Below are 13,398 nucleotides of genomic sequence, written 5' to 3'. Positions count from 1 at the left end.
TATTATCAATAAGAATGACAAAATAAATAGACAACAATGGTGTGCATTCAAATCATTCAAGTTTAATTTGTCAAAAGTACAGAGGAATTTGGCCCCTATATTCAAACTGACAATAAATACGGATAGAGGTAATGAAGCAGGCAGTCTTAAAGCAGACTGATACAGTCAGCAGGAGTCTCCCTGGGAGCAGTAATGTTCATTCGATGTCGCCTTCGAGTCACATTCTCTCTTTTCTTAACGGATTGAAAAAGGGATGTCCGATGGCCTGCTCCAGGGTGATTCGTTTGGATGAATCGTACTCCATCATCTTCTGCAGCAGGTCAAAAAGCAGCTCGTGCTCCGTGGTTTTAGAGGACATGTATTGCTGCGTACGGAGCAAAGATTCAACAACATTATTTTCGTCTAGGCAACTCAAACAGTAGTATGTCTCAGTTACATACTGGCATCAATGCATCTTCAAAAGTAGTAATCCACAAGATTTTAAGTGTTAAACATGCAGAGCAATCAACAGAAAACAACCATCAATTCAGAGAAAAACATGCAGTATTTTCATTCCAAAAACCTCTAACATTTTGTACTTGTGCATATAAATATAACAATTCGATCAAAAACAACTCTGAGGCAATAGAAATTATACTAAATGGTTTACAGGAAGAAAAAAAATAAAATTATTAGCATAGCAGCATAATATAGGGCTGCCCCGACTAAAGATTTTTCTAGCCGACTAGTTGTCGTTCATTTCTGCCATTAGCCGACTAATACGCCCATGTGACGCGCTGCAGTTCAGGGAGACATCCTGTTCGTTTTCTTTATTTTACAAACGCACAACGTTTCGTTGTTATTGCGAGTTTACACAATGAACAAACACAACAGATTATTTTCAGTTCTTTCCGCTGTCAGGAAAAAACGCAAACGATCGCGCCGGCGCCTCCATGTCTATATTTTAGCTTCCACGCTCCACACAAACACTTGGATATGCACCTAATAATAGCACACATTTATCTAGGTTAACGTTAGAGTTATGTAAAGTTGCTACTACTTAAATGTTTCAAATGATGAGCCATATTTGAGGTCGATGGATGATAGGCGAACGTTTGGATTTCCTGCCCGACATCCTGTAATTTCCACAAGGACCCGCCGTTAATGATCTGTCCCTCACGGACTGCGTGATTTCACCACATCCTATTGATGTTTTTTTTTCTATGACTAACTAATAAAATTGATTAACTAAGCCTCATCTAGTCGACTATTATGGGGCAGCCCTAGCATAATATAATCAAGATTTTGGGATTTGAGAATTTAGTAGTGTTCAGTAGTCAATGATCTTTACCTTTAGAGGTTTACAGTGTTTCCTCACGTATCTCCCTGCTGAGCTGTGCTCGTCCCAGTCCAGTTTGTCGTGATGCACATAGCGCCGCTTCCTGACAATGAAGCGCAGTCAGAGTCAAAGAGAGATTGCATAAATCCCAAAACATCTCATATCTTCAAATCACATGATGAACTTGCAACTAGAAACAAGCAACGTAAGCTAGTCTCATGTTACAATACTGCACCTAGTTTTCTGGAGTAGGTGTGTAGGTATGGGGCCTAGAACCTTCTCCATCATGGCCAGATGCTCCTTACTGTCATGAGTCTGAAAAGAGCAAGTTTCTGTAAGTACGCTGCATTTAAAATCATGCTACGCGGCATTTGGTAACGCTTGTATGTAAAATGTCATACCTGAAATAATGTTAATCCCAGATAGAACTCAATCAGGATGCAGCCCAAACTCCACACGTCACATGCCTGGTTCCAGCCCAGTTCTGCCAGAAGAGATCAACATTTAGCAATTTACAAAATCATGCACACATTTTTTTTGTTTTGTGGATTAACCACCAACGTAAACGCCTGGTTTCACAGACAGGGTTTAGATTAAGCCAGGATTAGGCCTTAGTTCAATTAGGACATTTAAGTAGGTTTTTATAAACGTGCCTTTGAAAAAAACATTACTGGTGTGCAACTTGAGACAAAACAATGACACTGACATATTTTAAGGTATGTCAGAGCAAGTTGCTTTCAGTTAAAACAGCTCAAACATGTATTTTAGTCTGGGACTAGGCTTACGCCTTGTCTGTGAAACTGGTGGATGGAATAGTACAAATAGTTCACCCAAAATAACTTCCGGAGCTCTGTAGTGGCGGGTTGACACCAAAGAGGTGTGATGCTCATGGTCATAGGTGGCATTGCCAAAGTCCACCACTTTCACATCCAACCTCTTCAAGGTCCTCTCATCTCGCTTCTGTAACAATGAACATTACGGTCAGCATCCCCTTCTCACTATAAATCAACACTTATCTTCTAAACAGACATAACACTACTGTTCAAAAGTTCAGGGTTGGTAAGAATTTGTAATGTTTTTCAAGAAGTCTCTAAAACTGCATTTATTTGACCAAAAAATACAGGGGAATATGTAACATTTATATGTTATTACATTTCATACATACAAATTGTATTTTTAATTTATTCCTGTAATGGCAAAGCTCAAATTTTCAGCATCAATACTCACATGATCCTTCAGAAATCATTCTAATATGCTGATAGATAATCATTTCTTACTATTATCAATATTGAAAACAGTCGTGCTGCTTAATATTCTTGAGAAAACGTGATACATTTTTTCTTTCGTGATACAAGATTCTTTAATATATATATAACCTTCAAAAGACCAGCATTTAATTGAAATAGAAATCTTTAACATTATAAATGCATTTACTTCCACTGTTCATCAATTTAATACATCCTTGCTGAATCAGTGAAAGTATTAATTACTTTCAAAACCATATAAAAATCTTACTGACCCCAAACTTTTATCTGTACTGACATTTTATCATGTACTTTTACTCACCATCTTGAAGTTATATTTAATGTCATAGTTGGAGTCCACAAAGAGAATGTTTTCAGGCTTAAGGTCAGTGTGCGTCAACTTATTTCGATGCAGAACTGATGGAAACAAGGTGTATAATGAAGTGATGTATCACTATTATGAAATAGATTTTGTGATTTTCTATGAAATGGTGCTTAACAAGGATCTGTATCAGTGATGCTTTCATATATATATATACTCACAGTGCACGGCTCTAAAGATCTGATCTGCCATGAGTCTGATCTGGTTCAGTGAGAAAGGCATGAACCCATTCTCCTTCAGGAAGTCGTATGTGCTCAGTCCCAGCAGCTCAAACACTATGCAGATGTGGCCATGATGATCGAACCAGTCTAGCATCCGGACACAAGCACTGCAAAGACACAGAGGTAAGTTATTACACTGCTCCATCCGAAAACTTCTGTCTATTTCCAAAGTATTTCTACCTTGGAGTCAAATACTCACAATCTTTTTTCGCCATCAAGCGAATTTATCCGCTCAAGCACATCAACTTCTGACATGGCTGCCTCACGGTAGCGCTCAATATTTTTGATGATCTTCAACGCTACTCGTGCACTACCTCTGCAAACAAAAGAAACTAGGTATGCTTACATGCATTTTTGTTCATCCGAATCACTCCAAAGTTCTCTTTATATGAAGCCTATACTTTGCATTTACGTTTACATGTGCATTTAAGCATTTCGAACAAACTTCCGCACATGCACAGATCCCAAGCCACTACATTCAGAGCTGGGGAAAGCCACCGTGAGTATAACTAACATTTTTGTCTCGATGACATACCTAAAAGGAAAGCTGATTAATATATCAGACGTAGGGCTGTGCGATATGGACAGAAATCACTATCACAATTGTGTTATCAATATTGCAATTTTGATTTTAATCACGATTTTGAAACGATACTTCCTTGCACACATCTGTATAATTTTTTGGAAGCCGGCTTTATTGACGATATTTGCTGCAACCATATCTTTGCATAAATGAAACGGTTATTTCTTTATGCCTTTTTGAACTCTTTTCGTACGTTGTGCAGTTTGCAAATGCTTGTATTTTTGTTCACCTGGTTTGAAATGTGCCATTGCTTCTATGTAAAAGCACTAGATGATTGTCTAACCAATTGTGCTTTATCTCTAGGCCTGCGTCTCATGTTTTTAACCGCAAACACATGTCCTCTGTGAATGACTCCTACTCTGTTTTGCCGCAGCAATAGTTTGACAGGTCTTGCAAATTACCTGGCTCTGTGATAGATCATCTCTCCTGTATTCAAAATATTCCAAACCATGAATGTTGAAGTCCTTATCCTGTCCTCAATTCACCTTCCCTTTTTCTGTACTTTCTTCCATGTTTCTGTACTTTCTTCCATGTCGTAACAATAAACTTGCCCTGTTCTGTTCTCATGCTCGATTTAATTTGGGCTCACACCTTACGTTTTTAGGCGTTTTTTTTTCTGTTTTCGGCTGTCCGAGACCATTTTTGGGAATGCTAAAAGATTCAAAGAAAAAGCCATGATCAAAATTAATGCTAGAGATTGTTTTTGTTTGCTAGCCACCATTTCTATCCCACATGCATGCTCACGTCACTGACCATGACACGGATTTATGATGTAAAACTCTGGACGAGTCTTCTTGCGTGCATCTGTTTTTAATGCGTCTTGACTGCCATACAGTCTGTATGACTGAGCTCCTACAGTGCATGGCTTGACATTAACGCTGGTCAGGGACAAGTGGATTTTTTAAAAGATTTTTGAAGAGAAAGAATTTTACTTTCCCGACCGGACAAGTAGCCTGATCAAAATGTCAGTAAAAAAAAACAAAAAATACTAGGCAATCACAAAAAATGCAAGATTTATTCTGATTTTGACATTTAGTCTAAGTGGCGATTGATAGTAGATAATAATGTATAATTGTACTGGTAGTCAAAGTTAGTCTTATATTACATATGCGTGTCAGGTTGCGCTGTTGAGGCTCACGCAGCCTCGAGGAGAAATCGAAACAAATGAGTGCAGCACACACAAAGAAACTCATTTACCATACTGCCTTTTTTATATTAGGCTATAGCATATGATACAGTTAAGCAACATAACACGACCAAGAGTGCAGTCTTCCTGAATATCATCACGATTGAAAATGTGACAGATATCATATAACAGTTCAATTAAAAAGTAGTTAATAATGTCACAGCAGAACCATAGCAGAAACTGTGCATGCTCACATCATGATTTTATTATAATTTCGATTAATCGAACAGCCCTAGTCAGAAGAGCTTTTTTTAAGCAAATATTTAGTAAATGTTCAGTCTCCTCCACTGGCTAGTTTGTAAGACGTAAATAAACACGTTTTACTTTTTACAAATGTGCATATGTAAACAGATATTATTATAAAAAGACTCAGGTAAACATACGCGTTCAAGGAATTTTTCTTGAAGGAAGGAAGTAATTACATACCTTCCAAATTATTTTGGTGCATGTAAACATAGCAAATGTTAAAAGAAAAAAATATGTATGACAAAGAAGTCACAGAATCTGGCTTACTTTGAGTGATCGAGGCACTGCACCACTTTTCCAAAGGCTCCTTCGCCCAGAGTCCCTACAATCTCATCTATAAACAGGGTAAATAAGCAATCATAAGTAAGGCTTTGTGACTGGATGATGCAACATACAAAAGCATAGATTTTACATTACTAACAGGTACTTAAACGGATAGTTCACTCAAAAATGAAAATTCTATCATTAATTAGCCTGTTGTCATTCCAAACCCGTAAGACTTTCATTTATCTTCGGAACACATATTAAGTCTCTTCAGAAAATGTGGACTAAACCGCTCAATTCATAGGGATTCGTTCTGCGATCTCTTTATGACCTGAGGTGTCAAAGTTGTAGTTGCGTAGCTGTCAACAGAGGGACAAAAAGCTCTCAGATTTCATCAAAGATCTTCATTTGTGTTTCGAAGATGAACGGAAGTCTTACAAGTTTAGAACAACATGAGGGTGAGTAATTAATGACAGAATTTTCATTTTTGGGTGAACTATCCCTTAAACAAGCTCATTAAATCATAATCATTGAGTAGCCTATAAAATTCTGTGCCAAATTAAAGTTTCACACATGAAAGTTAAATTCTAAGTGGTTAATATTAGAAGTCTTCAAAGGTCCCCTTATAACCCCCAAGTGTAGGCTGAATTGTCCCACTAATAGACACAGAACAGACAGTTATATAGAGAAAGGTTTGTGTTCTATACATCTTGCTCTTAGCATGTCTCCATTGTGATAGACCAGGTGACCCTCCTCATCATCCTCAATACTCTTGGTTCTTTTCCTGCGATGACTTCTCTGGGGTACATCATCACCACCATCAAACACCAGTCAGAATCAGGCCCGTACGCATCATTCATTCATTCAGCGAGGGGGGGTTGGATGAAGGGGAGGGAGTGATTCGGACCCCCACGCCAGGCCACGGCGGCAGCAGCAAATTCAAATTCATCGCCAAGCAACGGCACAGGGCCACCATAGTGTGTGTTACAGAAGAAAGACATGGCAACACATTTTCAGACAAGAAACAACTTTCTTTGAAGTGCAGCTAATTCTGTTCATGACCCTCAACCAATCAACAAATAGCCATTTCTGCAACCAATGAGTGTAGATCAAGTGAAAATCAACTGATTCCTTGACCACCTTACTGCAAGTATACAGCGGATGGTTACTACGGTAAATCTGGATTTTAGAAACATTAACAAATGCATCAGCTAAGTAAAAATAATGACAAATGGTTTACCGAGTTTGAGGAGGGACTGGGGTGGCGTGAACGTTGGTGCTCTCTGCTGCTGCGTCGACTGCGCCCGCTGCGTGCGGACGACTGGCTGTAATGCTTGCCGTCTTTCTCCCTCTCCGTCTCGCTGACCGGGTCTACCTGACCCTTATAATCGCCATGCTCCGGACTGGCCTCTCTGGCCCTGCGCTCTCGGCACTCCAGCCTCTTGGAGCTAACGTGACACCTAACAAAAACAAACATCAGTGAGGAAGATGACACAGCTCTACATCTAATGACAATGAGCTTTTGACAGCTAAATTTATAAGTGGCTTTCACTTTGCTGCAATTTATCAACCCTTTCAGCAGGGAGTAAGGAATGCTGAATCGTGATCTGCTGGGTGCTGAAAGCATCAAGTGTCTTCTCGAAAGAGTTCAAGAACAAGCTATACTTAGAAAGAGCCACAGAAACTAACTCCGAGAGAGCAGTTATGAGTGAAAGCGATGCTTTAACCTGTCAATGTCGAAGCAGTAAATCTGATCGGATGCCTGAGTGTTGTGTTTGATTTAAACAACTTGTGATCCAAGTCACAGCTGTCAGCCTGCAGCATAGTAGAGTAGCAGAACGTTCTGTGACAACTTGAAGCCTTCCTGACCAGTGACATTTTTTATTTGGGTTAGTTCACCCAAAAATGAGACTTCTGTCATTAATTACTCACCCTCATGTTGTTCCAAACCCGTAAGACTTTCGTTCATCTTCGGAACACAAATTAAGATCTTTTTGATGAATATCCTATTGATGCTTTATATGATGAACAGATCGAATTTAGGCTTTTATTCACATCTAAACATTCATCGACTCACACATCAGTTGTGGTAAACGGAAGCTCATCTTGATTTTGTCGCTGTCGGGCGGAAAACCTCGTACGTCCAAATTTTGTCAATTTTGTATTTTTTCACAAATCGATGCAATTGGTCAGTCCCCACGTGGTTCTGTTATTTTTACAAATTATTAAATCAATCGAGTCTCTTCAGAAAATTTGGACTAAACCGCTCGATTAATATGGATTAGTGTTACGATCTCTTTATGAAGCATCAAATTGGTAGTTGCGTAGCTGTCTATGGAGGGACAGAACTCTCTCAGAGTTCATCAAAAAGATCTTTATTTGTGTTCTGAAGATGAATGAAAGTCTTACTGGTTTTGAAAGACATGTGGGTGAGTAATTAATGACAGAATTTTCATTTTTGGGTGAATATCCCTTTAACAGACCATAACATCCTTTTTTTTAAAGAATACCAGATGAAGTCTGCATATTTTGTGCATTAGAAAAACAAGTGCAGATTTAAGGCCCGTTCACAACAAGGACGAGGATTATAATGCTAACGATAACTATAAAGTTTTAGCAATTATTCTAATTCTTTGAGGATAAATGCATCCACACACCACAGCTAGAAAAATAACGACAGGAAAAATATGTCTGGAATAGCTTTCAGAACTATTTTTTCCCACCTGAAAACACTGACAGCCAAATTAGAATCTAGCTCGAGCTTTTAAAGTCAGGATGAAACGAAAGTAGCGACAAACACTTTCTTCCGTATTTTGATGTATATCTGAGTGAAAGGCTTACCAAAAAATATATAGATATATGTAACGCAGGCACTTGGTTCAATGCATTGGTTGTTGACTGGATTTTACCACAGATGAACGCAAACTTGCAGGGGCATGATTTAAGTGGACTAAATGATTAGAGAAGTCCAAGATACGTCACCAGAGGAGTCATTTTCACTAGAAGATCCAGGTATGACATTTTGACCCAATTAAACAAACACATTCGTTCACAGTAAGATAGCCTACATAACATGCATTTAACATTTAATGTATTTCATGCCAACTTTTAAGTGTTGGACGACATAACACAGAGAAATTTACAGAATGCGTCACTGGTGTGGTGCTAATATAGTTATTCTTGGAGTTAACAAGCCTTTACAAGCTCTCAGTTTGCACTTCAAATTGCCTGGGTGGGTCAAAAGAAAGCTAATGAAATGGCTTTTAACTTCCTACCGTATAAAAAAAATCCACAAAAAAACAAAAACATTTCTGGGTAGGGGTGGGCGATCGGACGATTTTATATCGTGAACGATCTTGAAGACATCCACGATCTACTTTAAGCGAATTGTAGAGATTGTGATCTTTTATTTCCTCGTAATAATGTTAAAATACAGCAATGACTGCCTACTAGATGGCTGTGCTGACTGGCCAAATTATCGTGTGTCTCTATCATGTGTCTTTAAGGCATGTTGACGCATTTGTGCAATGAATAACATTTTAGTTCAGGTTTCAATTTTGCCTTCCAACGATTATGAAAATGTGATAATCAAGATAAAATAATCATTCACATGCAGTTTCTTCTCTTTAAAGGGTTGTGCTTTCGCCTCTCCTTAAAAGCCTAAACTTAAAAGTCTAAATCAGTCAGTAGTAGACATGAAAGAGTTAATGTTTTTGATTGTCACGTGATCATGGTGGGAGGTCACGGGATTACGTAGGAATGTGAATATTAGTCACCTGTTCACTGATTGAGATAGGGAGAGGGGGTGAGCAGGGACGATGTATTCTTTGTTGGCCACTTTATCAGTCTGTGCAATAAAGAAAAGCTAGTAAAAGTTCTTTCTTCACCCGATGTTTTATTTGTGCATCACAAGTGCATAAAGTCCTTATCTTAGTCTCTCAGCGGTTTTATCATTGGATTGAGTAGCCGCTCAAATCATGTAACGTGACTGTCGTAAAACGCAGTCTACTGCAGGACATGCTTTATTTGAAAGAGTTATTAAAAGCGCATTAAACTGTGAAAGAGACTGATCCCCACGTGCTTTGTGCGCGCAGCGAGACGGAGCAGAACACGGTAGGGCAAAATATAATTGAGGTTTCAGGGGCGCGCAATGCTCAAATATATACAAAAATATATCAAAATACATTTACATTATTTACAGTATTTATATAAAGACAGTCAGTTATGTCTTCAGTGAATAAACAGTTGGAAGATAAATTGGATGCGTGTCATATTAGATCCATGCATTCGGTCTTAAAGCAAATACCTTCTGCTGTCGGTGTCAGTAATGTTAAAGGACAAAGACAATCAGTCAAGAAAACTGATTCTGACAATCATCAGAAAAGTTATTCACTCACTGCTCTTGACTGAATAACTTTAGTAGTTTTAATAAGAATCATGAAGTTTTAATTCATACAGTGAAGACTATGCAGTGTTTTAAAGTTCAAAAGAGGGTTTAATTACCATTTTGACAACTGACTGTTTAATGCAATACTGTGTTTTAAGTCCAGTCTGGATATTCTCGAAATTGGGAAGATCGCGATATAGATCGTGATGTGAAATTTTGGGAAGATCACCCTCCCATATTTCTGGGTTACTGTAGTTGTTTTGACTTGTTAAAAGTTGAGCTGAACCGAATATCACATCACTTTTTTAGTTACAAGCAATGAAACATCAATTAGCTTTAGTGGCAGCACTATGGACAGACATTGAAACCTTCATAATCTCACAACATAAATTTTGTAACAAGTCCCACTTACAGTCTTAATGACAGAAGGATTTTACATCATCAGGATTCTCTGAATTGCGAGCACAGATCAGGAGCCTCTGACAGGCCCGATTACAGCACTTGTCACCCTGACAGTTTGTCTTTGAATACAAGAACACTACACTACATCTTGTAAGGCACTGCAAACATGCAGGATAAGACAACAACAACAAATAATCTATCAAATAAAGGCCATTCTAACTGAAAGAAAATGAAATAGCACAGTGTCATTTTATTCATATCTCTACAGTGAATGAGTCAGTCTTACCTCTCGTATGTTTTATAGTGATGTGTTCGCCCGGGCTGCCGGTCTCGTTCCCCGCTGGGCGAGCTGCGCTTCGGTCTCTTGTGCACCTCCACTCTCTCCTCCCAGCTGTACTCCGCGATCCAGCCATCCGGAGACCGCATCCGCTTAGATCGCCGCATCTCAACACACCAGAATAGAAAAAAAAGGGCCAAGTCATAAAAATAATGACAGGGAAACACTATCCCAGGACATTCCCTACACCCCGCTAGGTTGTAAAATTCAAGACAGCCGAGGTGATGCCAGCAGCTCTCCGCTCCAGATCGAGTTATTGAATTTCATGTTGCCGCGTTGTTGCAGTTGTTTTGACTTGTTAAAAATTGAGCCGAGCAGTTTACCATGTAGTAAATCCAGATATTACTTAACTTATTTACAAGAGATTAAACATCGATTAGTTACTCTAAATTAAGGTTCAACACTTATCCCGGTACACTGAACGCCATGTCCCGCAGTAAATGCAGAAATATATTTGATCACGACGTCTATAAGATCAAACGGTTGTTTGTTTACAGTCGCAGTGTAACTTTCTTTTTTTTTTTTTTGGTTGCCTGGTCACAAAGAGCTAATGTCACTCGAGCTTTAGCCGCCACCGCCCTTCTGCCTCTAGTATAAACAAACCTACTCACGATACAATGCCAGGCGACTGTGCACTAACTGGATTATGTAATTATTAAAGTTAGTGACCAGAACGCAGAATTTTTTTATTATTCATCAAAAACAAGGCTTCAAGTCTGAGTGTTTTTCTTGGGTGGCTTAGCCAGTTAGCATCCATGCTGAGGCAAGACACTTAACGTTACACTAGTCACCACCGCAGCCTCGAGGTAATTAATTAACTTGTAAAAGACAGTTTTATATTACATATTTGAACTTAAAATGCACTCACCTTTCACCTGTTATTTTCAAATCGTGAAATAAGACACTTTGCTTTCCAGAATGAACTCCGTAGCCGTTATGGTATGACTTCCGCTTTACATTCAAGAACCGCTTCCGGTGGCGAGGATTTCTGGGTAAACACTCAACAAAGCACAAGTCTTCTTGAGTGAGTTTGACACTAGAATTTTACAGATTTCCCCCTGGTTTCACAGCCTTGTCACAGACTAAAATGCATGTTTGAGTTGTCTTAACTGAAAGCAACAATATCTTAAAATATGTCTCTGCCATTGTTTTGTCTCAAGATGCACAACAGTAGTGTTTTTTTTTTTTTTTCTAAGGCACGTTTAAGAAAGCTACTTAAATGCCTTAATTGATCTAAGGCCTAACCCTGGCTTAATCTAAGCCCTGTCTGTGAAACCAGGCCTTTCTTTATTCTTGTCGGAGAAGTTGTCTCAAATAAATAAATCAAAGTTTAAAGATGATTATGAAACTGTTAGCCTATATAAAACAATCCCAGAGCAGAGTAGCCTGTCGCCTCCTCTGCAAACTCTTCTACATCTTTAAATTTATACACAAAACAAGATTGATGGATACAACTTTTTATTCTAATTATTATTATTAAGACATCTTAATACTTATTCTGTATTCACCAGTGAAATTACATAATCATATGTATCAGTTAAATGTTTTATAATTATATTGTTACTCTTCACTAGTGACAGAAACACTAATGAACACAATATTGTAAATATTCATCGTATATGAATGACAAAGTCAAGGTTTTCCAATTTCAGGATTCTGGATTTCAGGATTCTGTAGACCTCTAGGGGTCAATAAAGGAACTGCAGTGTGTCTGATGAGAAGATATTCCAAGTAGGCAAAAAAACAAACAAAAAAAACCCACTGATTTTGCTTCAAAAATTGTAATGACATTTCCAAATCATCTTGTATTCGACACATAATGTTATTTAATGTATATAATTGAAGTGTTAAATTTACCTTTTTGTAGTGTGTCCCTGGGATGACTGAGAGTCTGGGTCTTTTATCCCTTTAATTGTGAAGTTCCACCTTTCCTGTTCACAGTCACCTTGACTGAACAATAAAAAAAGAACAAACACTTTCCACTATCATAAACAATTTTCCCCCTCAAATATCTAGTTGACATTTTACTGCAGTATTTACTTATTTACATTATTTACAGTAATACTTAACCGCCTGACTTTTAACCTCAAGCTGCTCCAGATGGATCGTCTCTGATTGTATGGCAGGGTAAGATGCCTAATTTTTTTCTCATGATTAAGTCACAAAATCTTATCTCAACACTTTAATGAATGGTTATGTACTTATTTAGTAATTTCATCTGAATATCAACATTTGGGTCTCTGGAAAATATTGATCTGTGACGTATTATGTTGAATTATGTATCAAAGGTTTTTGTGTCTATTTGCTAATCAGGGATTTATGGATCCAAATGATTGTTTTTAGGCTAAGTGAGTAAAATCATTCAAATCAAATTCATAGTGTTACTATTATGAAATATCCTCAATTAAGATGTTGGCAATTAAATATGTATTCATGTAAGTTACACTTACTGGATTTCTATTTTCTGGATATCTGTTTTCAGTTTTATTAACATGCCTAAGACTTTTGCACAGTACTGTATATACACTCACCTAAAGGATTATTAGGAACACCTGTTCAATTTCTCATTAATGCAATTATCTAATCAACCAATCACATGACAGTTGCTTCAATACATTTAGGGGTGTGGTCCTGGTCAAGACAATCTCCTGAACTCCAAACTGAATGTCAGAATGGGAAAGAAAGGTGATTTAAGCCATTTTGAACGTGGCATGGTTGTTGGTGCCAGACGGGCCGGTCTGAATATTTCACAATCTGCTCAGTTACTGGGATTTTCACGCACAACCATTTCTAGGGTTTACAAAGAATGGTGTGAAAAGGGAAAAACA

The 13,398-nt window shown here is 38.1% G+C and overlaps 1 protein-coding gene across 3 annotated transcripts; it reads right to left on the bottom strand.

Annotated features, from left to right (window-relative positions):
- Positions 1-42: 42 nt before the first annotated feature.
- clk4b (CDC-like kinase 4b) lies at positions 43-11,561 on the bottom strand. 3 transcript variants are annotated; one of them, XM_084388215.1, is made up of 13 exons: positions 11,439-11,561; positions 10,520-10,677; positions 6,685-6,904; positions 6,152-6,242; positions 5,448-5,514; positions 3,365-3,481; positions 3,106-3,272; positions 2,885-2,979; positions 2,149-2,278; positions 1,720-1,802; positions 1,554-1,633; positions 1,331-1,421; positions 43-364 (listed from the first exon to the last, which is right to left on the bottom strand). In XM_084388215.1, the coding sequence occupies exons 2-13, from the start codon at positions 10,675-10,677 to the stop codon at positions 218-220; spliced, it is 1,446 nt and encodes a 481-aa protein (XP_084244341.1). In that variant the 5' UTR covers positions 11,439-11,561; the 3' UTR covers positions 43-217. The 3 variants fall into 3 exon arrangements, with proteins under 3 accessions (XP_084244341.1, XP_084244342.1, XP_084244343.1); XM_084388216.1 differs by having other exon boundaries at positions 10,520-10,688; positions 11,440-11,528; XM_084388217.1 differs by lacking the exon at positions 6,152-6,242 and having other exon boundaries at positions 11,439-11,544.
- Positions 11,562-13,398: the final 1,837 nt, after the last annotated feature.

The sequence above is a fragment of the Rutilus rutilus genome, assembly GCF_951802725.1.
Source record: "Rutilus rutilus genome assembly, chromosome: 18".
NCBI lineage: Eukaryota > Metazoa > Chordata > Actinopteri > Cypriniformes > Leuciscidae > Rutilus > Rutilus rutilus.
Note: the sequence above shows the minus strand (reverse complement) of the source record. Positions and strands in the feature narration are given on the sequence as shown.

Excerpts from the sequence above, each read along its gene's own strand:
- clk4b (XM_084388215.1), bottom strand. The coding sequence starts at position 10,677 with ATGCGGCGATCTAAGCGGATGCGGTCTCCGGATGGCTGGATCGCGGAG. Across the intron at positions 3,482-5,447 it reads CAGTGCCTCGATCACTCAAA|AGGTAGTGCACGAGTAGCGT; the intron begins GTAAGCCAGATT and ends TTTTGTTTGCAG. Across the intron at positions 1,422-1,553 it reads CACCTACTCCAGAAAACTAG|GAAGCGGCGCTATGTGCATC; the intron begins GTGCAGTATTGT and ends CTTCATTGTCAG.